General features: G+C 39.6%; 1 protein-coding gene and 1 long non-coding RNA gene across 9 annotated transcripts in view; one reads left to right on the top strand and one right to left on the bottom strand.

Annotated features, from left to right (window-relative positions):
* The window catches only part of LOC310846637 (TLC domain-containing protein 4-B-like), a 35,870-nt gene extending 14,948 nt beyond the window's left edge, over window positions 1–20,922 (top strand). For all 6 annotated transcript variants that reach the window (XM_083743581.1, XM_083743577.1, XM_083743579.1 and 3 more), the window contains 6 exons: window positions 78–243; window positions 6,035–6,124; window positions 9,566–9,624; window positions 11,432–11,526; window positions 12,729–12,802; window positions 17,154–20,922. In XM_083743581.1, the coding sequence (XP_083599707.1) occupies window positions 86–243; window positions 6,035–6,124; window positions 9,566–9,624; window positions 11,432–11,526; window positions 12,729–12,802; window positions 17,154–17,469 (792 nt within the window). In that variant the 5' untranslated portion in view covers window positions 78–85 and the 3' untranslated portion in view covers window positions 17,470–20,922. The remainder of the gene's footprint in view (window positions 1–77; window positions 244–6,034; window positions 6,125–9,565; window positions 9,625–11,431; window positions 11,527–12,728; window positions 12,803–17,153) is intronic.
* LOC310846660 lies at window positions 233–27,943 on the bottom strand. 3 transcript variants are annotated; one of them, XR_014565420.1, is made up of 7 exons: window positions 27,682–27,943; window positions 27,320–27,401; window positions 26,787–26,859; window positions 17,577–26,082; window positions 16,613–16,791; window positions 12,846–13,011; window positions 233–1,701 (listed from the first exon to the last, which is right to left on the bottom strand). It is a non-coding gene; the product is annotated as an uncharacterized lncRNA (long non-coding RNA). The 3 variants fall into 3 exon arrangements; XR_014565421.1 differs by having other exon boundaries at window positions 26,787–26,856; XR_014565422.1 differs by lacking the exon at window positions 26,787–26,859.
* Window positions 27,944–27,955: the final 12 nt, after the last annotated feature.

The raw sequence follows: 27,955 nt of genomic DNA, 5'->3' as shown, positions 1-27,955 counted from the left end.
TTGTTGCTTTGCTTATACTCCATTGACAATCCATGCCTGAATTATCCCCTCCCCCCTTCTTCTTCTTCCCTTAACAGGCTGAAGAATGATGTCTGCCTTCAGTAAACTCAATTTGGGTGTTGCTGTTAGCAGTTTTGCTATATCTCAACTTCTCTTCCACGTGCTCAGTTCTTGGATTTCTGCACGTGTAACTTCTGGTTTTAGCAGTCTTGACCAAAAGAAGAAGATCGAATGGAATTCAAGGTAAAGTTTATAAACAATGGGATACAACTATTAATAGATTTTCAAAAACTTGTAACAATTCAGTTGTGCTTCCTAGCACACTTGCCAAAAGAACATACTGGTACCTCGAAAAATCAATTGATCTTAGTTCCTTTGTTTGGGTACCGTAAAAATATTTGTTTTCTTTACACAAAAGCTGCTTTAGATGTTATATGTTGAAAAGTGAGATATAAATTGAAATAATAAATAAGTACTGATAAATAAATTTGAAATTAAAGTGACTTGAGTTAGAATTTAAAAATATTAATGAACCTTGGTTGCCATTTTGATGCTGTCTTTAACTTTGTTTACATAGTGTGCATATTACTGAGTTGTAGAAAAATATATGTGGTTACTTAGGGGTGCCATCTTATTTACTGGCCCTGCTTCTGTGCTTTTAAGAGCAGTCAGTTGCATATAAACTAATGTAAGCTTTCTCTGTTACTTCAGTTCCGTACTAGAAAACTTCATCTGCTGAGTGTTTACTGTTAAATGAGCAAAAATGGGCAAAGTGGAAACAGTGTTGTCTTGTCCTAAATAAACTGATAAGAGCACAAGAAGTACTTTTTATGGAATTTAGTAGGAGACTTACAAGGAAATATTGGATGGTATCCTGTTTGCTGATTCCTTGCCTTCCATGAATTGACCACTGAGATGCAGTATACGTTTGTTCTTAATTATGAAAATATACACACCAACTGATTTGTGATATGCACATCTTGCCTGCGATCCTCCTGCCCCCCACTGCAGATATGCATTGCATTTTGTTGCCCAAGTGATATTTTGCAGTACTCTTGTGGGAGAAACCATTAATCTCATACAAAAATAAAGCTTTATCAGTTCGCACGGCACTTTACAGAGTTCAAGAGGACAGGTCCCTGCTCTGAGGAATTTCCGTTTTAAATTTTGACACGGGGAAAATGAACTACTTAGCAATTTATAAAATAGTGCTCTAAATGCATCTTTCACATTGAAAGTATTGCAGTTGAATGTGAGATCTACTTGTGGTGTAAGGAAAAATACTACTCCATATTTCTAAGAGAATATACTTAGTGGTGCGCATCTTTCTCTGTTGGAATGGTGCCAAATGAATGGATATTGGAAGACTGTTTACCAACTGCCGTTAAAGGAGTGGCATTACAATAGGCAAAGTTTGTGCTGGGGGTTTCTTAACTGAAGCCCCAAAGTGAATGGAAGATGTTTGTTCAGTGTTTTATCTCTGAAAACACTAGCGAACAGATGTGTGGTGAACCCACAAAAGTTTCGCTTTCTTTCTGTAAATTTCTCTCTCTGACCAGGGTTCTTATAGATGACGGTACAATGCCCTGAAATCTATGGCTCCATTCCAAAGATTTGCTGGACCTCTGTATTTTCAAAGCTTCTCCTTCGCATTAGTTCTGGGGATGTGGTCACAGAGCTGCTGTTGGTGCCACCAATGGCCTGAATGAAAAAGCACACATAGTTTATGTATTAGTGTTAGAGTTATGTGTCATGGTGTTGGAGTTCCTGAATGTGCTAGCTGTCATTCTTAAGTGAAGCTTAAACAACATCAATTCAAGTTTCTGATACCTGATGTGTTAAGCTGGGACAGTTATCTGAAGGGTGTATGAAGCACTTTGAACCTTGGGACACAAATGACAATGGCCAGAGATGGACTTCAGTCTTTCAAATTTCAGCAGCACCCTGTGAGGCCAAAATTTTGTGCCTCCCACCTCTGGTCTTCCATTCTGCTCAATTCTCTACGGTCATAGTTATGGCGCCCTGTGGTACTCCCTAGACTTGGTGCCCAGTATGGTAGAACTATAGCTCTGCCCTAAATCTGCTTCTGCAATGGCCTTTTGAAAATGAATAGTACAGTGGCACCTCGGGTTACAGGCGCTTCAGGTTACAGACGCTTCAGGTTACAGACTCCGCTAACCCAGAAATATTACCTCAGGTTAAGAACTTTGCTTCAGGACGAGAACAGAAATTGTCCAGCGGCGGCACAGCAGCAGCGGGAGTCCCCATTAGCTAAAGTGGTGCTTCAGGTTAAGAACAGTTTCAGATTAAGAACAGATCTCCAGAACGAATTAAGTTCTTAACCTGAGGTACCACTGTATATAATAACAGGGAACCCCCTTTTTTGGTGTTATCCTACTCTTTGTTTGTAGGGAGCCTGGTAGCTAAGGTCTCCCTCTCTCAACTGTTCTGTTGACAGTTAAGATGGCGGCGCGCAGAGACGCTGCGGCTCAGTGCTCTCCTTTTGTTTTTTATTTTTACTTGTTTTACTTGTTCTTTGTTTTTTATTTTTACTTGTTCTGAGTATGTTTGGCCGGGCAAGAAAGATTTATAGCAGGCAGGAACTCCTGAAGGTCGGGTTACAGTGTGAACAAGCTGTGAGAGCTGATTACTTTCGCCTAGATAACGCTCCTGTGGGAGTAGCCAGGCCACCGGGTTCTCCATGGATTACTATGCCGCCAGGGAGGAGGCGAAGGCGGCGTAGAGACAGGAGGCAAAGGCGGGGTTGTCGGGCCGGCGTCCTGGTAAGATTGCAGAGGAGTCCATCTAAACCACCACTCCCTAGCATATTTCTTGCTAATGTGAGATCTCTTGCCAACAAGATGGATGAATTGAGGCTGCTGGCGGCAAAGAACAGTCTTGTAAAAGATTGCTGCGTTTTATTTGTCATTGAGACATGGCTTCAACCGTCCATACCAGACACGGCTATTCAGTTGGAAGGCTGTGTGGTACATCGTCATGACCGAGCCATGGACTTCGGAAAAACCAGAGGAGGGGGGCTGTGTGTATATGTGAACAAATGCTGGTCCAATAATTCTAAGACCGTTGGCAGTTACTGTTCACCGGATTTGGAATATGTGGCTGTTAAATGTAGACCAGCCTATCTCCCTAGGGAGTTTACAGCTGTTATGCTAACTGGTGTGTACGTGCCACCAGATGCCAATGCCAACTTGGCGCTGGGATGCCTGCAGAGCCTTATCAGCAGCCAGCAAGACAAGCATCCTGAAGCTGTGCACATCATTGCGGGAGACTTTAATCATGTTGAACTTAAAAAAGTGCTCCCAACGCTCTATCAGCATGTGAAATGTCCCACAAGAGGGGACAAGACACTGGACAAAGTTTATTCGAATGTAAATCACGGCTATAGGGCTTTACAGCTGCCACATTTGGGCCAGTCCGACCATATGTCTCTGTTCCTGGTACCAGCATATATCCCACTCAGGAAACGGGCTCCCACAATATCAAGGACTGTTAAAATTTGGCCTGAAGGTGCCATCCATCAGCTGCAGGACTGTTTTGAGAGAACCAATTGGGACATTTTTGATCGTTCAGACCTGGAGGAGCACACGGCGGCAGTTCTGTGCTATATCAATCACTGCACAGACACTGTCACAGTAAATAAATCCATCCGGTTTTACCCCAATCAGAAACCCTGGATGAATAGAGAGGTCCAGTGCCTGTTGCGGGAAAGGAACAGGGCTTTTAGGTCGGGCGAGGTGCAGCTTTACAGTGTGGCAAGAGCAAACTTGAAGAGGGGTATTCGACGGGCAAAACTGGTCTATAGGCAGAGGATTGAGGATAATTTAAGGAGTAACAACACAAGACAGATGTGGCAGGGGATTCAGCATATTACCAACTACAAACCTAACCTTGGTGCTGTCGACGGTGACCCTTTGCTGGCGGAGGAGCTTAACTTCTTCTTTGCTCGCTTCGAGAAGGAGCCACCTGAGACGCCGGTATTACAGCCACCAGCCCATAGGGGCCCCTCATTCACTGTAGAGGAGCATGAGGTGAGACAGGTATTGAGGATGGTGAATCCGAGGAAGGCTGCTGGACCTGATGGCATCACGGGAAAGGTGTTGAAGGGCTGTGCGGATCAGCTGGCGAGGGTCTTTACTAAGATCTTCAACAAGTCCTTACACCAGTCTATTGTCCCACCCTGCCTGAAGTCGTCAACTATTGTTCCTCTGCCTAAAAAATCCACAATCAGTAGTCTGAACGACTACAGACCAGTTGCACTGACTCCAATCATCATGAAGTGTTTTGAGAAACTGGTGCGCCGTCACATTATTTCCTGTCTTCCATCAACTTTTGACAACTACCAGTTTGCATACAGGGCAAATAGATCCACGGAAGACGCTATCACTACCACTCTCCATGCTGCTCTGTTCCATCTGGAGCAGCCGGGGAGTTATGTGAGGCTGCTGTTTGTGGATTTTAGCTCTGCTTTTAACACTATCCTCCCCCATAGACTGGTGTCCAAGCTAGAGGCGATTGGACTCTCCAACTCCACCTGTCTCTGGGTTTTGGACTTTTTGTCAGAACGTTCTCAGAGGGTTAGAGTAGGGTCACATATGTCCACAGCCCTTAGCCTTAACACCGGCTCACCACAGGGTTGTGTGTTGAGTCCCCTGCTCTATACTCTCTATACGTATGATTGTACAGCCATTTATTCCAGCAACAAAATCATCAAGTTTGCTGATGACACTACGGTGGTGGGGCTCATTTCAGGAGGGGATGAGTCCGCCTATCGGGACGAGGTGGAGCGGCTTTGTGCTTGGTGTGGAGAGAACAATCTGGCTCTTAATACGACTAAGACCAAGGAATTGGTGGTGGATTACAGGAAAAAAAAGGCGGACATTCAGCCCTTGTATATCAACGGGGAACGGGTGGAGAGGGTGGCGGAATTCAGGTTTTTGGGAGTGACTATCGATCAGGGCATGACTTGGAGCGCAAATACTACTGCTCTGGTGAAGAAGGCCCAGCAGAGAATTTATTTCCTCAGACTTTTAAAGAAGAACAATCTGAGTGAGAGACTGCTGGTGTCCTTCTACCGAGGCTCCATAGAGAGCATTCTCACATACTGTATTTGTGCCTGGTTCTCCAGCTGTACAGCTAGGAAGAGGAAGGTGCTCCAGAAGGTCATAACCACAGCCCAAAGGATTATTGGTCATCCCCTCCCATCTTTGGAAGAACTGTACGGTTCCCGCTGTCTTAGGAAAGCAAACAATATCCTGCAGGATGCATCTCACCCGGGACACAGTCTGTTTGTACTACTGCCTTCTGGCAGGAGATACAGAAACATCAAGTCAAGGACAAATAGACTGAAAAATAGTTTCTATCCAAGAGCTGTGGCCTTCTTAAATGCAGTAACTCGATAGTGTGACCTGGGAGTTTGATGGGTGTGGGTGTGGGTGTGGCTGGAATGTGGTTTGTTTGGTTGTTGTTGTTGTGTTGCTTTTGTTGTTTTTAAGGGATGGCATCCAATTTCGTTGCACTTGTGCAATGTTGCACTTGTGTAATGACAATAAAGAATCTATCTATCTATCTATCTATCTATCTAACAGATCTCCAGAACGAATTAAGTTCTTAACCTGAGGTACCACTGTATATAATAACAGGGAACCCCCTTTTTTGGTGTTATCCTACTCTTTGTTTGTAGGGAGCCTGGTAGCTAAGGTCTCCCTCTCTCACTATGAAGTAAACTAGATAATGGCCTGCAATGGGTGCCCAGCTTTTGGATGGCATTGCCGTATAATAATAATAATACAGTTTCCTACATGCAGAACAAGCACTTTGAAACATTCTAATGTAGGTGACTCTCAACTCAAAACTATTTTCCTTGGATACTATTTTGCAATCTGTATTAATGGCAGGCTTTTCTGACTGAGGTTTAAATATTTTGAGAATTTCTAGAAGCATATAATTGTTGCACCCAGCTCCCCCAATTTTAAGTCCAGTTCATTCCTAATTGGGTTGTGTTTTTTCTTTTCAGGACGGTATCTTCATTCCATGCCTTGTTGGTTGGAGTATTTTGTTTGTATATTTTATTGTACGATGAAGCTGTAAATGCTGACCATGTTTGGTAAGGCACATTCTTGCTTGTAAATCTCCTCTCCCCTTTTCCTTGCCCCACTCGACTGTTCCATTGCTCTTCACTATGCTACTCAAATTATTTCCAGCATAAGACATTTACCTCTACCAATTGTACAAAAGTTCTAAAGTGTTGTTTCTTATTTGTGTTGGCTATAATGTGGAGAAGAATTCTGAGGCTCTGGATTATCAGAGTTGCTTATTGAAGTTGCCTTTACAGTGATAGAATTCATTTAAGCTTCCTCACTGATACCATCATCACCACCTTCTGTCTGAATAAATACTGTTTACCGCTATGACCATTGTTTACTCAGGTATTTGATGGCTGAAGGATGCTGCTCCTGGCACCCATTAAACCACTGGATAGGAGAATGTTACAATGGTTTTTGTGTGTGTTTTGCTTGTGGATGTGTTTGCTGCCCTGGGCTCCTTCGAGAGGAAGAACGGGATATAAATTTAATAAGTAAATAATAATAACATGAGATACCACAAATAAAATGTGTGGATGAGAACTCTGTGGCAGCATTAAGAATTAGACAGCCAATACTGTGCATACTTTTTCTTAATAAGGTCTGATGCAGGTAGCTGAGGTTCAGCATGGTTTGCTGGTATAAAGTCTGCATGAAATTATAGATCCCTTTTTCAGAATCTTTGTTTGAGGCCACTTTGCTTCCTAAAACGTTTTGTAAAGATGACACAAAGCATTGCAAAACGAGGGTGGTCTTTCTAGAAAATTAATGTTGGTATTGATCTTGCATTTCGACTGAAAAGCAGCACAAGAGAAATGTGGCTAGTTGCTATTGGAAGCAACTCATTGGATTGTGTGCTTTGTGTTCCCTTTACCTGCTCTTAATTCCATCTGGGGAGCATTACAATAATAACAGGTTAGATTTCTGTACAGGGGATGGGGGGAGGACTTACCAGATTTTAAATATATTGAGTAAGAAACTGACATAAATCTACTGACATAAACTTTCTTAAATGCCTGATTATTCAGGGAGAGAACTAGTTTCCTTTGTTAGAATAGGAGTTCTTTGGATGAGCTTTGAAATAGTTTCTATCTTCAGTTGCCTGTGATTTAGCTAGCATTTGGGGGAATAAGAAGGTTTAAAGGCTATATTTAGTTATTCTTTCAGCAGCATCTATTTGTCTAATGCAGTAAAAAGTGCCTGATTCTTTCTCCACCACCGCTACTAAGTTTTTAATAGCAAATAAAATGTAGGATTCCACTTCCATTGCTGAAGATCAAATTGGAGCTTCTCATTAATTTTGAAGCTTCAAGTTTTTGTTGCTGGTTTTGAGGCGTACAGTGGTGTGTACAGAAATAATTCCCTTCTGGATTCATATTTTCAGCTAATTTGTGGAGTGGGACAGTTCTTGGCACTGCAGTTTGTATGCCTTATCTGCATATGTCTGCTGAGTTTCAGTTTGTTCTCATGCTTTCCTTTTTAAAAAAATAATCAAGCAACAATTGCCAGAAATCTGTGCAAACATCTTCACAAGAAAATTCAGCTACAACTTGCTGTTGGCTCGCTATCATGAGAAACAAGGTGAAATGTAATTCATGATGGGCAGAGCAATCTAAGCCCTCCCTCCTTATGCTGGGCTTGGGGGAGAGAGTTGAAATGAATGGAGGTATCCCTCTGTCCAGCTTTCCCAGGTAAGCTGGTTACTGCTGGAATAACACTAGTGTCACTTTGTGCTCACTTCCCCCTTCTCCACGATGTGTGTGTGTGTGTTGGGGGAAGACTGCCTGTAAGATCCATGCTGGCAGCAGCCTGTAGAAAATGAGGTGTTGTGAAAGTGATGAGGGAATGAACCACCCTGTATATTTTGGTTCCCAATCCAGGCCTATTTGTTGCTCTCGGTTGTGCACAGCAGTCTGCTTGCTCCCTTCTATCCTGGCTGCAGATGCTGTGATGGCCCCACAGCTCTGTACATCCCTGCTGTGGGTGTTGGACTGCAACCGAAACCTAGGATCACTTTTTTTAAAGTGAGCACATTGTTTTAAGTGGAAACAAACTTCCTTCTACTTATTAGGCCTAAATAGTTTTATACAATTTACATTGATGCAACGTTTATACACTGTATAGAACCTGGATGCATGTGGTCTATTTACGATTGGAATTCCCTTTGCACACTCCTTCTGATGTTTAGTACAGCAAGAGTTTGCCTTCCATTTTTTTATTAGTCCGCCATGGTTTGATTTTAGTTGACTTTATGACTGATGATAAACACTGAAATGCTGATGAAATTGAAACGATATTGTATGATCATGGTTTAAAATTTGTCTTCTCCCTAGAGAAGGCAGACTTAAGCTCCAAAGTCAGTTTATGAAAGATTTTCTTTTTTAATTAGGAACTCTTTCTTGCCATTTGAGAATTGGAACAATTAGAGGCAAATATAATTAAGTCTGGGAAATTGCAATCTAAATGTAGGTGAAAATTACAGGGGAATGACAAGCATGCCACAGCCACTTTTCTTCCTTTTATGTTGGCTACATTCTTCAGGTAAAAGGTTGCAATGAAGATTCACAAAACTTAGATTTATTTAAGGCTCAAATATAGGTCTTGCATTAATTTGAAGCCTAATCCTCTGTCTTGTCTATCAGGTTCATATGTTGCATCACTGGGGATCATTGTGTACATGTGAGATATATCTGTAGTGTGTCTCTCATAAACTCCTCATCATTCTCAATTGCTTTTGCCTGGCTAGAATGTGTCCTTGAAGTGTGATAATGCCTTTTGCTTGCCAGGATGAAGGATGGAGAGATTTTGCAGGAGGGTGTATGTCCAGCCTCAGACTTTTGTGAGGCTGGAATGTGACTCTTTCTGCATCTGTTGCTCCACCCATTTTTACCTCTGGCCCCACCTATTCCTGGCATGTAGCCCCTGCATTTGTTGCAGATTTGTGTTTTATTGTTTATGCAACTACAAAGACAGGATAAAATAGCTTTTGACTCCCTGTGTCTCTTCTATGAGACAAGCGGGGGATTGTTTTGTACTATCAAACTGTATTAATAAAAAATGTTTTAAAATTTGAAAAACAAAGAAACAAAAAATCCAAATGTTTGCCCATGCAGATAAATGACTCTTGGGCTGAAAAAGCTTCTCCACCTCCATTTTCATCTATACATCTAGCCTAATCAGTAAAGGTTAGGGAGCAGAAGACACAGGACAATTTACCATTTCCTGTGCACAGAGTCACAACCCATCCAACCCCCTTAAAGGGTGAAGGTGGTGGCAGAAAGATATTTCTTATTTCCTACACCATCCCAAATTGTGTGGGAGGGTAGAAGAGGGGGCATGAGGGCAGGCAGGGTGTTTTTCTGGGGCAAGGAGGCAAATATTTCCGTATGTGTTAACTAATATACATATATGTAGTTGTCATGCACGTGTTATAACGTTTGCATCCTTTGTGTCATTGTTTATAGGGGTGAGCCTTCTACAGTGCAACTAAACCTTGCTATTACTTCAGGCTACCTCATTTCTGGTAAAGTATACAACGTTACTTGTAAAGTTTGTTGTAACTTGCACCATGCACAACTTAACTTTTTACAATAAAAATATTTACCAAGGTATTAGCCTTTAGGAAACCCTGTTTTCTAGAAAGCAGAATTCACCTTCCTTGCCTTTTGTGTTGGCGGGGGGGGGGGGGGGAGAACATGCTGGTGGGAAATACGATTATATGCTTACCGACAATATTGTAATGTTGTAAGCTTATAGTTCCTCTGCCAGCTTCTAATACTCCAAGGCTGAATACAGCCAGTCATTCCTCTGAAGCAAGAGGAATTACCCTCCCCTCCCCCCTGCCTCACTGCAGTAACCCTGATCTGGCACCAGTAATTTGATAACTGTAGCAATGCAACGAAGGGGAAGAGAAGCTAACTAAACCAGATGGCAAGCATCTTCTGGTTGGTTCAGTTTTGTTCCTGTGAAAGTTGAACCTCTCCCCCCCTGCCCCCTGTCCATCTTAAAGGGCTGCAAAAAATGCATACGTGAATATGCATCTTTTCTTTTGGGCCCTAAAACTTATGGCAAAACCAAAAAAAATTTTCAAAAGTGCTTTCGGCATTGTGGGGTGGGATTTATTATTAACTGTGGATGCTGTGCAGGGGTAATGGATAGCAACATCCAAGCAACCATATGGAATTTGAAACAACTTTAAAATTGGCTTGATTATTTATACCTGATGTTCATATTAGTGGGAAGCAGCACTGTCATATGATTAGGTGCCACAGTCCAGGCTTGGGGCTCTATTTCCTGATGATATGCTGGAAACTATAACCCTTATACCACGAAAAAGGGTTGCAATCTATTTTATAGCTGCCCTTTGCCAATCCTTCACTTTTCTGATTGTCAGTAGTTTGGTGTGCCCTCTCTCTGGAGGTGCCACTGCAGTGGGATGTTTGGACTTGTTTTTTTTTAATAGATTGCATTAAATATATCCCCAATGGAACTGGCAAGTAGACTATTATTATTTTATCATTCTAATTGATTTATACCAATGTCTATCTAGTGGCTCTGTTCATGGGTGCTTTCAGTTTTATTCTGTGAAAGGAGGAAAGCTTAGCACGTTCGCTAAAAATGTCAGCAGCACATGAAGCATTTTCCCCAGCATAAGATTGAAATCCCCTGTACACTTTATATTGCAAGTCCTCAGTTTCAGTGCTATGACCTCCTAAGATTTCTTAAGGGAAACTACTATTGTATTCAATTTCTGCAACAAAATTATTCAACTCTCTGGTGCAGAAGTGCTAAACTTGAACAGCCTACCCGATAATTTGCATGTGTGCATTTTGAGACAAAATGGTGAACAACATAAATGCCTTCCAAGGCTGGTCCTATCCACACATACACAAAATCTACCTGAAACAGTGGACACCTGCATTCAAGTCAACACATGGCACAACATGGGAGTCATGGGAAAGATTTGACAGGCTAAGTATTGTATAATGGCTACTCATGGAGAAAGGGTTTTATATAGCGTTGCTTAGGATGAGGTGCCGCATTGCTGTGTCACCATGCTATAGCTTGGCACTGGCTGGTGTGTATTGCAGACAGAGACACCCAACACTGTATTTATATTTCTGCTCTCAGCTTTCACTTCAGGAATTATTACAGATTGTTTGTAGCATAGATTAGGAGAAGCATTGTTACTTGCTGAGTATTTGCATGATTTGATACCTATTTTAATTCTTCTTCCTTGCCCCCAAATGATTGTCTATTAAATGCTTTAAGATGAAATACAGTGATTGAAGAAAATTACTGAGCCTTTCATTTTTCTCTCTTTCTTTTAGATTTGTTGCTTATTATTTTCTACTGGAATGCGATTGGGGATATATATTTTGTAATTCACCATTTAGTAGCTCTGTATGCTTACTACTTTGTACTGGTGAGTGCTGTATTGTTTTTGTAATAGCAGAGCAAGGAGCCATGTGGGATTCATAATTTGAACGTTATTAGTCATTTATAGGGCGCCATCCATGTGCATGGTGCTTTCTAAAGAATGAAAGGAGAGGTCCCTGCCCTAATGACAGAAGAAAGGGGTGGCAATGGGGGTGGAGTAAAAAGGTGAGGGATATTAAAATATTTGGGCCACACATACTTAGTTATAGGAAAATTTGGGGTCTAGGGGATCATAGCAATGTCTTCACAGAAATATAATTTTTAACAAATTTAAAACTTGCACATTACATAGCGTCTAACTGTTCCAGCAGCCAGTGTAAATATTTGAGCAGAGTTGTAATATGCTGATGGAACCTCACTCCTGTCAGCAGTTGTGTTGCAGCTTCCTATTTTTCAGGTGGCACCAAGAACCCAGTTACTTGGATTGGCTCTTCTTTGGTTCAAATGCCAGTGCAGAGAGCCTTTAGAAGAGGCATTGATGAGGTTCAGATTTGGTAGTTCTACTCTGTTATTTGTGTACCTTTTTTTTTCTTGTTTGTAACTAACTAATTTCCCTCATGATTCAAAACTTCTTTTCTACAGAGCACAGTCTTATTTGGGACGATGTGCTGACAGTTTAAAAAAATTATGAGCAACCAGAATGTTTGTAAGCATTACATAAGAGCTTAGCAGCAGAGCCAATGCAAAGGAAGGCTCATCTCCATTAGCTGAAGCCAGAGCTCTTGCAAACAAAGCTACAGAGGTCTCTGATAATGCAACTTGTTTCTGTTGAGTATGTGGTTTTGTGGGTTAATGGGTAAAACTACAATTTTGTCAGCAGATCTTAATTTCATATCTCATCTGATCCTTCTTGAACCATTTCAAGTACCCTAAAAGGTCACCAACCTGGGTTTGACCTTTCTAGAAGATATAATTCAGTTTTGAACATTATACAATTTTAACAACAGAATGCAAGGTGCATTAAGTACTTGGTGTACATAGGTGGTGTGGGAACCAAACTGAGGGAGTTTAAGCACTTTTCTAAAGTGTATTCTGTTTAATTATGTACATTGAATTTGGCATTTTGTAGAAATATATATAGTTTATTTCAATTTGTATATTTAATCTTGTATAATATTTTTTTTCTACTGCTTTTCTGAGACTTTCTCTATATATATTTCTGATTGTGATAATGCTTATTTTATCTAGGAAAGAGGACTGCTGGCATACTTTGCTAATTTTCGTCTGCTTGCAGAAATATCTACCCCTTTTGTGAATCAGCGGTAGGTGACATTTTCTTACATTAATAAGCTGTTCTTAACTTGCCTGTTGCCAAGAGTATGTATTTCAGGACTACACAGCAAGACCTGTGTTCAGGTCTTTGCTCCGATACGGTTCATTCAATAGGTAGTATTCCAATCCATATCAAAGTATATTAGAAATGGCAGTAGTCCACTTCAAAGGGTTGTTGTGAAGGCAAGCATGTTAAAGACTGTAAAAGAAAACAAACTTTGGGGAGGCATCCAAGTAAGTTATACTCAGAGTATGTCCATTGAAATTAATATTATTATTTAGGCTATTGTTTTTATTCAATCTTGTCTTACTAGTTTCCAAACACAAATGTTAACGGTAGTAGCCATTTTATATACTTCTAGCATTCCTAAGTTTATTTTATATTTATTCCACCTTTCCTCCCAAAATTGCACAGGGAGGAAAGCAACAAAACAGCAAAACTACACCCACAACGTTTTAAAAACATGTGAAAACATTTTAAAACAGTCCCATATCCTCACAGTTAATAATTTCAAGGTACAGTACATTTCAGCCATCAAATGCTGGGGCGAACAGGTATGTTTTTAAATTCTTCCTGAATGTTGATAATAAAGAGAGCCAGCCACAAGGACCAGAATTTCATAAATGGGAACTACTTCCAATAAGGCCCTGTCACAGCACCACCAACAGGGCCTCTGCAGCTGTTTGTAGGGCTGAAGATGGTTGATAGTGGGAGAGACACTCTTTTACATACAGATAAATTATTTTTGTTAGCCTATCAGAGCAATGAGGAACATTTTAAAATAGTGAAGTATTACCTTTCTTAATAAAATTTTGCTTTGTATCATTAAATTTCCCCCTTTTTGTAACTGGCATAAATCCTCTCAAAGCTGCTACGCAAAATAATGTTAGCAATTACCAATTTTCAGCCAGTTTTCATTTCTAAGCAAGACTACTTTTAGTCACATAAGCTGAGGAATCTTTACATGCAAGATTGGAATTCCCTTATACAAGGATACTTGAAATCTACTCAGTAAACTGATACAATTTTGGCACTTGTATTCATTGTCAGGTATTGTGTATGTGCATCCTAATCTTTTGCAAGGTATAGCCTAATTTTTTCTCTCCTGGTGGTGCTTTTTGTTAAGCCGTCACTTTAATAAATTTTGGCATACATCAAAGGTTTCAGTCAAAATCTATCACAAAACATGAGCAGCCTGAGCATTAACATGGCTGCATTTACACATTCCTGGTCAGCCGTAGTTTGGCTTACTGTGTCGATGTAAAGAGTGTATTCCACACTACCATACTTTGCTATCACAGCATTAATTAACTAACTAGTGTTCTGTTTAATACTGTTCCTGTACTTAAACAGGCAGCTTTATACATAAAAAAAAAATCAAGGTTCAACCTTATTGCTTAGAATTTGTGGGTGCCAATTCATTATATTGTATTAGTCATACCGTCACCCTCATTTGCTTCTCTGGGTATTTTTAGGTACAGTACAGCAGCCCTTGTGTTTCTTTCTAAGTCTTTTAAAATCTGGTTCTTGTAGTATTCCCTGATGCCATTGTCTTCCCACAGTCTGTGGCTTAGACAGCAAACTGTGCAGTGTCTTTACATCCTCTGGAATGAAGGGCAAATAGGCTTCCCCTTTCTGCTATGTTAGAACTGTTCCAACACATTTTTTCTGGCTTTCTCTGCCATGTCCTTAAGAGATAATGGGCTCAAATAATTTAATTGTTTCTATTAGAAGGTTGCTGAGGCTCTCTGCAGACAATTGAGGGCCCCTTCTGTCATTACCATTGCACTGTAAGGAGGAATCATGTGACAGTTACTCCCATCCCACAATGTAATGTCTGAATCCTCAAACTGTACTTGATGAACTATCACCATGGCTACTTCCCATGCTGCTCCCAGATGTGGGGGCAACACTGGTGTGGAAAGAAGCTGTGGAGCTGACATTTCTCATGTGGTGCTGATGGTGGCGTTTTGTAACTAATACAGTGCTTGAAGAAGCGAAAGCTCCCATGCAGAGAACTTAATGTCAGAAGGGGGCCTTATTATAGGCTAAACTTAAAATTTAATGCAACAGCTAACCGGATAAATACTGCACCCTGTTGGCAGTTGCTTCTTTGAAATGAGGAATTGCTATATTTATCAATATAAAAGAACCTCCAGGACTTCCACTTAAGTACAAGAACAGTCAACGAATGCACAGCCTTTTGTACGAAAAGATCTTGAAAGGAAAGTTCAGCTGTGATCTTGCTAATGTACTGAATACAAAATGCCTATCTGCCTGAGAGATTCATACTGAGACTTTGGAGATTGTGAAGCCTTATCAGTGAAAAAGAACATATTCCTCTTTTGAAGCAGTGTTCTAAAAATAAAACTAACTTGCTACTTTATTTGATAAATGTTTGCAGAAGGTGGCGAGAGAGAGTGAAGCATTTGCTATCCCATCGGCATTCATATATAGATTTATTAAATTTGAGAAGAACCAGATGGTAAATAATGTAAATTGTTGACACTAGCTCAGATATACATGTTTGTATCATTAACAAAAATGAAGTAGTCAAGTAATGCTACTCTGTCATATTTTTAACTTTTGAACTCAGTGACCTTTGCAAACAACCCAAGTATCCTTCTAAAATTGTCAACAAAAAATTTAACAAGCCTGACACGTCAAGATAGTGTGTACAGTATTAACCAGATACTGTTCTGAAATTGGAAGCAACATATTTGATTAATGTGTTGGAGAATATTTCTCAGCCAAACCAAATCCAAGCTTCCTTCCTTCCTATTTGGTAGTTCTAGCTTTTGGATCATTTTACAGGAGCCTTTGTGGTTGGTGTGAAAGTTTGAACAAATGACATGCTCATGTGCATAAAAAATAGAATCATAGGTCTTTCCCAATTGCACTTTGCGAACCCTGACCATCTGAAAGTCAGGCTTTGTTTAAATAAACTTGTGGCAATGATCAAGAGCCTGCCAGTAACCCTGGTACCATCCTGCTTCATGTTTGGGCCAATATGTAACCCTGTGGGATAGCTCAGTAAGTAGAGCATGAGACTCTTAATTTCAGGGTTGTGGGTTCAAGCCCCATGTTGAGCCAAAGATTCCTGCATTGCAGGGGGTTGGACTAGATGACCCTCGTGGTCCCTTCCAACTCTACAATTCTATGATTCTGTGTACACTGTGGAGTAGCATCTCTCGTACTCCCGTGTCATGTAGCTCTCGTTAAGGAAAAATGCAAAAACTATTTGGGAGCATGGAATAATGTAGGGAAAAGTATACCATTGTAAGAAAACTAGATTGGGGAGAGGTATTGGCAGAGAGGGACGCAGGTGGCGCTGTGGGTTAAAGCCTCAGCGCCTAGGACTTGCCGATCGAAAGGTCGGCGGTTCGAATCCCTGTGGCGGGGTGCGCTCCCACTGCTCGGTCCCAGCGCCTGCCAACCTAGCAGTTCGAAAGCACCTCCGGGTGCAAGTAGATAAATAGGGACGGCTTACCAGCGGGAAGGTAAACAGCGTTTCCGTGTGTGGCTCTGGCTCGCCAGATGCAGCTTTGTCACGCTGGCCACGTGACCCGGAAGTGTCTCCGGACAGCGCTGGCACCCGGCCTCTTAAGTGAGATGGGCGCACAACCCCAGAGTCGGACACGACTGGCCCGTACGGGCAGGGGTACCTTTACCTTTTTTATTGGCAGAGAAATATAATCCTACTTTAACAGAGTGATGTGGAAATCAGCCAGTGGAGTATAGTAACAATGCTAACTGCTGTAACATAAGCATCTGCCCTAAATATGTTTTGTCTGCTCACATGTGGAGAAGGAGAGGCAAAGCTTTGATATTGTCTAGGATTTGGCAACATGTGACTTTCACTTTTCCAGCACATGCCCTTTCTTGCAGGCCAAAATGGAGTAGTACTGAACTCTTTGTACTCTGCTTCTAGAGCTTTCATGGATTTCATTTCAGTACCAAGATTCCATTTATTTGGATCTGCCAGGAAGATAAAGGACATTGTGTTGCAATAATGAAGGAACCACTTAGATCTGGAACACAGTATTTCACAAAATGCAGCACTGTGGGGAAAAATATCAAAGTATACTAACATTGTATCTGGTTACAATTTGGTGTGTGTGTGTATTCATTCATAACATTAGCAATTCTGAATATCTTTACAGATATCTTTGCAGCTTTCTAGCTGCATGAAAGTGATGAGAAATGAAACTATGATAAAAGTCAGAAATTCAGAATGCTTGTAGAGCTGATGGAATCTTTATATCCAAATCTGAGTCTGTATTCAGAGGTTGCACTCACAAAATTTGATTTAATTTCTGTTAATATTTTTTCTCTTGCAGATGGTTCTATGAAGTACTGGGGTATTCCAAGGCATCAAAATCTAACATCATCAATGGACTACTAATGACAATAACATTTTTCCTGGGGAGGATCATAGTCATCCCAATTTATTATGCCAAGGTTGCTGCTGAGGTAGGAACAGAAGCTTTCGACAGACTAGGACTTGCAGCTCAAAGCGCCTGGTTTATCTCCAGCATTATCTTGGACATCATGAACTTAAAGTGGATGGTCAAAATCACAAAGGGATGTTACAAAGTTATTTGTCTTATTGGACATGGAGAAGCCAAAGCTAATAAGAATGGCAAATATAACTAGAAGATTTTTAATGCAACAACCATCTATAATGGGAACTTTGGTTTCTTCGAAAGAACAATGCACACTTTTGCCATAAAAAACTCCTGTTAAGGGAAAAAAGGTATTACCTCTGTTCAATGTAGCCTTCCTCTTGGCACACTGCCTGGGCACCCAGGGCCACTTCATTTGAAGACTTGTAGTACATGAAATGGGAAACAGTAACATGCTGCATATACAACCTTGGTAGTGTGTTCTAAGCACTTAATAGACAAATGAACCTGTAAAGGAACAAACTTTTCTAGCAGTACGTTCCTATGAATTCTCACTCAGGTTTCTTAGACTAATGTGTTTTTAATGCCTGTGAATGTCAGGATCTTTGGTTTACATTCTGCTAATATGGCAACTTTCCTGGCATGTTTCTCTGCTTTCTTAATGTATGGTGTTCATAACTGAGGTTTCATCTTTTGACAACTTTTTTACATTTTTGCGAGAATTTTGCTTTGAATCTATAATCTTTTACTACGTTTTCTGCTGCCTTGTATGCATGCACATGATCTTTTCTAATTTATACAACAGTTTTACATAAACACATACCATAGAGTTTAGGGGTTCTTTTTCTTTTAAATCAATTACTTATATTGATTCTTTCTGTACATAAAGGAAAACTGCAGGTCCCGTCCCCCCCAGGTTTTTGTTTTTTAAAAATATATGAGAATTCTAGAACATGCTTGCATGGTAAACAGTATGGACATAAGCAAATTCTTGCACCAGTGTTCCTTATCTATCATGGCTATTGGAACCTATCTATGTTTTTAGTGTAGTGTCATATAACAAAAGGGGTGTGAACTACAGCACTGAAGCAGGAAAAAAACTAATGAGTCTAGAACATGTGAATCTGTCACAAGAACTACTGTGCTTGTTAAGAAAAGTTTAAATTGTAGCTAATGCATTCATTTTCACTGACATTCTTATCGCTATCTTTTTTCTTTAAAGCAAGTTAAAAAAACATTGCTTTACTAAGTTTACTATTTAAAAATATATATACAGTAAATGCATTTTATTATTTTCAACTTCGGAGCAGCTCTACAAAACTGAGAGGTTGATAGTTTCTCTCTAATGATAGAAACTTCTTTCTTCAAGTGGCTTAGCTCTCAACATATTTGCAAGAGCATGTTGCTGATGAATACTATGTAAAAAGGAAACACAAGAACAGATAATGGTAATCTACTTGTTTGCATTAATTTTACAAATGTTCTCTGCTATAGTGGCCTCCACTTTTATGGTGTATTATATTCTTGTGTTGATCAACTATTCAGTTGACAGGTCTTTGTCTGATTGTTATGAATACCATGTGTCATAATTTGCTAATAAGGTTGTGTTCATTTTCATGTTTGTGATGCAAATATGCAGGAGTATTGTAGAGAACAAGCTGTTTTCCTGTCCCTTTGTTTGTCCCTTTCATGGTCCCTAAAGTGTTAGTTCTTCCAGTATTTATTTGTGAACAAAGCCTGGTGCAAAAGGTTATTTGTCTTACATAACAAATAATAGCCTGTGGTTACTAGTTAGTATAGGTTTTTAAAAGTGAGTTATTACAACATGCAAATCCCCCTTTTCTTAGAGTGCTTCTAACTCCTTATAGCTTGCTAAATGTTGTTGGATTCATAAGATTATAATGACTGCTCTCAAAGGTCTTTTAAATTGCATTTTAAGTGTCATGACAATCAAGACAGTTTGGATCTGTTCTTCATATTAGTGTTATAATATTTTGTATATTTAATATAAACACAGAGGCCCTGTTCAGATACTCATGTTCATCCCTTGATAACTGTAACTTAAGTGTTGACTTGCATTTGTGAAAGATCATTGTAGACACCGTGAATAAGAGGGATAGAAATTTCCTGTCACCTCAAATGTAATGTTTGTCCATGGTGGCACTTTACATATTCAGCTTAGGCTCCAAATTATGAGAGATCAAGTGATATTCATGCATGTGTCATTCTCTTTCCTGGAGGCTTTTCTGAGTGTCTGGATAAGAAGCCTAGAAATTCAAATCATAAATATATTCAATTTTTCCTGGTAGAAACAGAAAGTTGCTAACAAACATATTTTTATAGTTTAGACTCATATTTTATGAAAAGACAGCTGTTAAGTGCAAGCAGTAACAATATTGGGTGCTGTTTAATCCTTCTAATTTGATTTGCCTCTTTTGATTGTAAACTGCCTTCTTTTAACACTTTTGTTAACCATTACTTAGCTACTTTGGGTTATCCCTGAAACAAAATTGAACACATTTTAACTTTCTAAATTAAAAACTTTTGAAATAGCAATCCAATATTATGTGTTAGAAGAAATCATCCACTTATGCAGAATAATGGAAGTAGCTTTGAAAGCTCTTCTTGCTTGTAGACAAACTTATCCTCAGATTGCTGGTTCAATGAAGTGTTACCCACTAAGCTTTTCAAGGAACTACACGTACTCTACTTACTCATTTTAAATGTAGCTATTAAGCTGGACCTAGCAACTTCTTAAGCCAGGTTGGTATGCTTTCCATCCCCCACCCAGCAGCCATAGCAGAGTGGTATCTCCACAGTGCTGCAATCACCTGGAAATAGTGACGGTGCTCGTGTTCATGTCCTTATCCCACATTTCTCTGGAATTGAGAAAATAACCCAGTTACAAATTGAAGCACAGTTGCTCATAGGGAAACAGCAAGATCCTACTGAACTGCAAAGATCCATGTCCTTGAACTTGGCAGCTGGCTGACCACTGTCCCTTAACCAGACTCAGGATTTTTAAATATATCTATTCTTGCCCAATGAGTAGGCTAGCCCTAATTTGCTGTTGATTTTTTTGAGTTACAGATACAGATAGGTAGCCTTGTTGGTCTGCTGTAGTCAAAACAAAATAAATAAAAAATCCTTCCAGTAGCACCTTAGAGACCAACTAAGTTTGTTATTGGTATGAGCTTTCGTGTGCATGCACACTTCTTCAGATTTTTCTGGGGGTAAGGGAAGGAATTTCAGTAGTTGCCCAAACAGTGTCATGTAGCAGGTTGTGCTTGCAGAAGACCACTATTTATATATGTTGCAAATCACTTCAAAGAACACTTGCTTTGGGCTGGAAATATTTTATCAGTATTGTTTGCAATTACTCTGTAATAGTGAATCACAATTGTGCTTATGCATAGTTTCTTTTCCATTAAAGTTGCAATCCTGTATTTACATATACAGTAGGTTCCACTGAACTAAGTGGCCCTTGCTTCTAAGTAGACATACATAGAATTGCACTTTAATATATTTTGGCTGTGTTGTGCTTTACATATTTTGGAATTTAAAATAACTTGATTTTTCTGGGCAGATGTGGTATTGTGGTATCTTATCAGAAAGTACAAGATGCATAATTGGAGAGTCCTCTTAATTTCACTACTTATTTATTACAGTTATACATAAATCTTTTAAGCTGCTTTTTGATCCAGATATGCAATCATTGTATAGTCTTATTTCTTTGTTTGGATTTAAGTTTCCTTATACAGTATATGCTTAGTATGAAGGAGTTGGAAAACTGAGGCATTGAGCAGCTTCTGTCATTATCCATTATTATATATAGATCACTCTATAATGCCATCTTCCTTTCCTAATGTTAAAATATGTATCTTGGATCAAATGGGTTGGATCCAGAAGAAATCAGTTGCTACTGAATTGAGACTGAAGTTTAACTCACTTAACCTGGATTCAACTCATTGTGTTTTACAACACTGTCATGTACGGCTGGGAAACTTTTACACTCTCAGAAAAGGAGTGGGGGGGAGGGGGGAGTAATACCGTATATCAGGGCCAAATAATGATTTTTGAGTTGTATTTGTCCTTCAACATTATTTATTTTTCTCCAACATTATGATAATTCTTATGGAGAAAGTTGGTTTTCCTGACTGCACATATATTTGATGTCTGCAAGAGAGAAAGATGGCATGAGGACAAAAGAGGATGGCGAAGCCAGGTTCAGTGGAAGCAAGTGCCTCCTTTATTACTTTTCCATCTATTCTAAGCCTGCTGGCTTGCATCTGGGTACTTAGGACATTCCTTTATCCTCTGAGATAACAGCCAGGAATATTCCAGCAACTCCGTATGTGTTGCTTGATGGATGGTGAGAGTGGGGGTACGGCTTTTCAAGCTTAGAAAGCTGACTTTCCCTGCTGTGGGTAAAGGTGAAAAATACCCTATTGCCTCTTTTAAAATATGCTAGCATTTATAAATCACATTTTAAAGTCTAGCAAGTAACTTACTCAAACATTGATGTGGCCTAATGTATTGTAACTTAAAGGTTGTTGGTTTTTAAAGTCATCATTTCCTTGTTTAAAATATGGGTTAGAAGTTAAACCCAATTTCTTTTTTTAAGGTTATCATCTCCATTTATCTTGGGTGACATATGAGTAGAAAAGGGGACCTATACACCCTATAGCTGCTCTGAGAGAAGAATTACTAGCAGGAAGCCAAGATCACAGCACCTTCTTATGTGAGGGTTCGCCTATTAAATAAGCTTTGGATTCAAGCCTTTTATTATCTAATACAAATTCCTTTGAGCTTTACTATTAATGCATTCTGATACTGTCCCCCAAAATATTTGGAGAAATGATACTGTGAGAGTTAATGCACCGTGTAATGAAAATAGTAGTTCAGTATGCAGAAATAATGAAAGGTAATGTTACAGAAGCAGGGGAAGATTTTTTTGCTACACAGCAGAAACTTTTAATCAAGGCCAGTTAATTAAACATCCAAAGAACATGTGTGGGGTAGGGGCTTTGCATTTGTTTCTGGGACTGGGGACCCCATGCCACATTGCTGCTTTTAAAACTCAGATGAGTTTTTAAAAAGTTATTTGTGAACATTTTGCTTGCCATTTTGAAAAAAGAAAAATGAAACTTCATACATGTGTGCAAATCCTAAAGTAAATTGTTTGGATCTTGGTGAATTGGGCTGCAATCCTATACTCACTTACTTTGGCATAAGTTTCATTGAAATCAATGGGATTTGCCTTTGAGCAGGCATGTATAGATAGGGTTGTGCTGCTAACTGCTTTGAAAATCCTTTGAAATATTTACTTAAAATATGCCCTTTTGATGTCCTGCTTGAACAATTTTAAACCCCAAGATGGAATAATAAATATATTCTCTCATACCTGGTTGAAGGTGAGTTTTGTAATTTTGTACTATAATTAAAATCACGTATGCTAGCAGCACCATCTTCTTTAACCCTGCAAGGCAAATGAGCCTGATGGGAAAACAGAGATCATTTTATATTCATACTACTAATCCAGTAATAGCCTACAAATCATGCCTGGGGTAACACTGGCATTATGAAGTAGACCCTTATGCTGGTGAATTCCAAAATACAGAAACTGGGAATATATGTAATGTATACCTATGCTTTTGACTGCCTAATATTGTGGTCCCCCATTTTATTAAACATATCTCTGAGTAATCAAACTGTGGGTCAAATTAGGCATAATATGAAAGCTCCATGACTTTAATTCCTGACATTTTCTTTTTTTTTTAAAGGCAGAAGCAGAAACACTGATCAGGATTGAGCAAGGCAGGGGAGTTAACCTGTTTTGCCTGTCCAAATTTCTGCTGAATATGATCTCACACACGCCCCACAACTGTTTGCCCCAGCATATGGGAAAAAACACATGGGGTGATGTTTCTGAAAGTTATTTATTTTTAAGTTGCAGCAAATCTGTTCAGAGCCAGTGATTTCCAGCAGGGAAATACCATGAGGGCAGGTTATAACACCACCACCACTGTCTATTTTGGATCAGCCCCACCCCCCGCCCGGCCACAGCTGATTTTTTTTAAGAAACAGATTTTTGAAGTTCTAGCCATAGAACTCCAGCATCTCACCTAGTTTGACCCTCTTCCTGACAGGAACATGTTTGTGGGATTGTGTCTGTCAGTTATGAAATCTTAAGAGTTGTATCAAATTGTGTCTTGGAACAGTCTGATCCAGCAAAGTTTCTTTGAGAACAAAAAGTGGTGGAGGAGAGGTGATTTTTGCAAATTACGACATTCTCCTGCAGCTCAGCTTTAGGGACTGCAGCAGGGAACTCCAAGAAGAAATGGGGAAAATTGTCCCACCCTTTTTCTGATCCTGGAAACATCCTCTGGATCAAAGAGCCTTCTTGCAGCAGAGGGACACAATCTGATACAATCTGTAAAAATTTACTACAAACTGAAGCAGATGTATAGTTAATGTAGTGTGTACTGCAGAATATATTTTTTAAAAAGCAGTTGCTACTGGTGCCCAAATTCTGAAGGAAAGTGTTCAGAAATCTGGTTCAAATAAATAGGTCACATTATTTTTAAGTTCATTTAAATGCTTTTTAAAAATACAAGAACCAAATTTCTGTATTAGTTTTCACAGATTTTTTTTCCAATCACACTACTGAAATAAGTATAATGAGATGCATTGCTGAGTTGTAAATCCATGCTGGAAAAGGGGTGCAATAGAATCTATGATATGGGGCCTTATTAAATCATAGCACAATGTTTGATAAAGGCAGCACTGAAAAGTCCCTTACAGGGATGGAATAAAGATGATGGGCTATGAATCCTATTGCACTACATTGAAAGCCTGCAATATTCTTGATTTGATAGCCCCATAATGATAATGGCACAAAAGAGTGAGATAGCACTATTGACTTTATAGGGTGATCAAACAATTTGTGAACTTTAACATTTGCTTGAATATTTTTAAATGTTGCTTGTGATAGGCGTAGAAATGAGTTTGCTCTTCAGTGGTATTTGAAAGCCTTGCTGTTTGTGTAAATTTGTGTAGGCTGCTCATGTTTGAGGTATATGCAATAATGTCTAAGCAATAAGTTGCATGTGTATTCAAGGCACTGGTAAATAAGAATAAAGGAAGAGAATGCAGTATTTCTTGGAATTTCTTCATTCAAATTGTGTGTACTATGTTAAGTAAAACAGCCTACTCCTGTTATGACTAACAGGAATGACTTGGCACTCATTGCCAGCTTCTGAATATGGCTACTTTATAAAAAGGCTTATTTCCTGTGGGAAAGGAGTAGCCAGAATTTTCTTCTGCGGACAATTTTTAAAATTATTGTATATACAAGCCTAACACACTGTGAGGTAGAATGAGATGGCTGCCTCGTGTGGCAGAATTAAGATACTATAAAAAAGTAATAGCGGCCAGCTAAGTAGATTTTTTATAGTGAGGTGTGAAAAGTTATCTTCTATATTGTGATATGCTCTTACAACCAAATATAATACATTTGGTTACATAAACATGATAATTGTGGACCCACAACAAGAGTTGCTGTGTATCAATGCCCCTCCAACAAATCTGGAACAGGAATCTTGTAGTGCTGCTTGGAACATGGGGGTGGGGTGAGGGGTGAGGAAAGGGTGAAAGGTCATTTTCTGTATATTTCTCCTGAAATGTTTTTCTGCTGTGCTATAGCACTAAAGTGGTTGGGTTTGCTGTATAGTGATAATGAGAAGATTTCTGAAAAGTAAAAATGATTTCCGTTCCATTCCTCTCCTGTGAAACCTCACTATACTGTGTGAGACCTTTTTCCTTATAGCAGTGATTAAGTGTGTCATCAGATATCCTTTCTTCGTGCTGATTTTGTGAAAAATGAGAGGTCTGGGATGTGTGTCCAAAGGCTCTGGAAAGAAGATCTTTAATATCAAACAAGTTGTTTTGGGGTTTGCTTGTTTTTTAATGTGATGTTATGCCCATAGTGTGCACAACCTCAGAATTGCACATGTATGGTACTTTTTTGTCTTAATAAGTCTGCCAATTTGATTTTGTGTGTGTGCCATTTTGAGTTCAAAGTCAGAATACACTGAATACTCAACAGTTGTTTCCTCCCATCTATTAAGATGGGCCTATAAATATATATATATATATTATTGTATGTGAAGCATTTTTATCCTGCTTTTCAGGATGGTTTCCATTGCATCTAACAATAAAGAATATAACAGCAACAACAAATTAAAATCCATACACGGAACTAAAATAATTACAACAAAGCAGCAACACTGAAAGCAGAGAACTTCAGTAAGGGCATTGAAGTTATAATCAGAAATCCAGGTTAAAACTTCATTCATTAAAAGTGCTTGCAAAAAACAAAGCAGAGTCATCCAAGTGTCCTTTAGGAACTAATTTTACAACTAAGAAAGTTGTATCTGCTGACTTCAGAAGGCAGGACATCTTGTGCAGGCCTGACCTAAGTGGTTCCCTCAGTGTGCAGTGTTCATAATTTTTATATCATTTCTGGTTGTTATGCCACTCCATTATTCTACATCTGTGGATTTCAAATGTTTGCAGAACCTTCTTCCACATTTACTTGTTTGTTGATGAATTGTTGTGTGACTTCCACACAACCCCTGTGCCTCTTGCAATCAGTTCCTGGGAATGCTTGAGCCACATACATTGTTCATGTGGGATGCTAGTCAAGCCTGTTGAGTATCATTAACATACCTTGCATGAACTGAGGATGTAATTCAGTAGGCAGAGCCATTGTTCCCTCTGCAGCTGCTTCTACTTGCAAATTTAGTAGTGGTAGGCAATCTTGTCATTTTGTCTACTCATTTGAACAGTCTTAATAGCAGCACTATAGTTCCATGTGGACATAATAAAGCAATACAATAAATATGACTGTGTAACTACTGGCGTTTGTTTTTCTATGAGCCACTTAGTTCATTCTTTTTCTGTTCTCATTTGCTATTCTAGAATTTAGATCTGTATTAGCAGCACTGAATAAACTGATAGTTCTTTTTCATAGTCTCCAATTGTTAGAAACATTAGGAGAAATGGATAAACGATTTCTACAGATGTTTAAAGCTACTGGACTATAAAGCTTAATTGTTTTGTGAATCTGAGAACTTAACGTGCCAAAGCAATAAGAGATGTGATACAATTAAATATTGCTTTACTGTAGAAAGCAACATTGTAAGTGCTTTTGTAAACAATATTATTGATTATACATATACAGACTAATTTCTGTGCGCTTAATGAAATTCACTGCAGTCTACACAAGCTAATGGCAGTTTTATTACCTGCCATAGTATTAAACTTGTTGCTGCTGCAAACTAACAGAGCACTATTTTACAATGAATAAAGGACACACACACAGAAATAAAATGCTAGTGATACTCTGAATTAAGTAGCTGAATTTTTCAGGGTTGTCAGATAGCTACATTTTTTAACAGTTGGAAAAATAATGTGTTGGGTACCCTATCTGTTCCCCAATTCATTCAGTGCCACTTGTAAAGCTAAGTTCAGATTAAAGGCCTGAGGTGGTGTTTTTTTCTTTACCTGCCAGAATGGTGGTTCTTCCAGAACGGATCATAGTTTTAATTGATATGTCTACAGCACCGGTGTTGAGCTGCTAGTGGAATATTTGACATAAATATGTATTTTTGTCTGTTCAATTTTGCTTTCTTTTTTTTATAAAAAAAGTTAATTACTTTGGTGCAAGGTTCTGCATACTTTACGAAAGGCTTCCTCAACCTCCTCTCTCCAGATGTTTTTGGCCTACAACTCCCATGATCCCTAGCTAGCAGGACCAGTGGTCAGGGATGATGGGAATTGTAGTCTCAAAAAACATCTAGAGGGCCGAGGTTGAAGAAGCCTGCTTTAGAATTTCACAGCCTTTCTATTACTGGTGGAAAAACTTCACAGGTGGGCAACCTGCGGGCACCTGCAAACGACCTGTTGTTGCAAGGAGGATCTGTTCTTCCTGCCTTCCACTGGGCAGGGAGGGAGAAAGAAAGAAAGAAATAAAGGGGGTGGCAACAGAAAGAGCAAAAGGAAGAAAGGAGGTTTTAGAGGGAGAAGGGTGACCTCACCTACTCTCTGTTCTGTCCTTCGCCATCACGGGGAACGCTGGGGTCGAAGGTCCTGGCCGCTTCAGCACCAACAGGTGTCACACTGGAACAAATAAAATAGCCACTCTTTTCGGTTTTGCATTTCTTAGGATTCAGCAGAGCTAAGGCGCAATTTGTTCCACCAGGGACGAGCTGCTGTTTAGATTTCAGCCACGTCTGGGGAAATCTGAAGAAAGGGGTGGGGGTTCGCATGTGTGGATCCAATAAATCCAAGACGTGTGTGCTTGTGATCCAGTATAAATAGGGGACGGCGTGGTTATCCACAGTCAGCATCGACTAGCAAATGAAGAGGACTCTATGGATTAAATGACACGATAAAGCACCTTTTGCCCCATTGGTCACCACCATGCCTTAATTTCCTCACGTAAAAAGGGACAATGATCGAGCTTACTCGCCTTGAACCCTCTTTGACATGGGAAGCTAGGCGCCATTGGCTAAGCTGTGAGGTTTATAGTTACTCCATGGAGAAGGAAAGGCACTCTTAGCATGCTCTGTGCTATTATTTACACTTTCCCCCCCTTTCGAAACGAAGACTGAAGGCGGGAAGAGAAACTGTTCTCCTCACGCCCGGAGCTCCAGACGGGAGAGAAGCGGCCT

Source organism: Podarcis gaigeae, assembly GCF_964106915.1.
Source record: "Podarcis gaigeae genome assembly, chromosome: 6".
NCBI lineage: Eukaryota > Metazoa > Chordata > Lepidosauria > Squamata > Lacertidae > Podarcis > Podarcis gaigeae.
The sequence above is the reverse complement of the archived record's forward strand: the minus strand, read 5'-3'. Positions and strand labels throughout refer to the sequence as shown.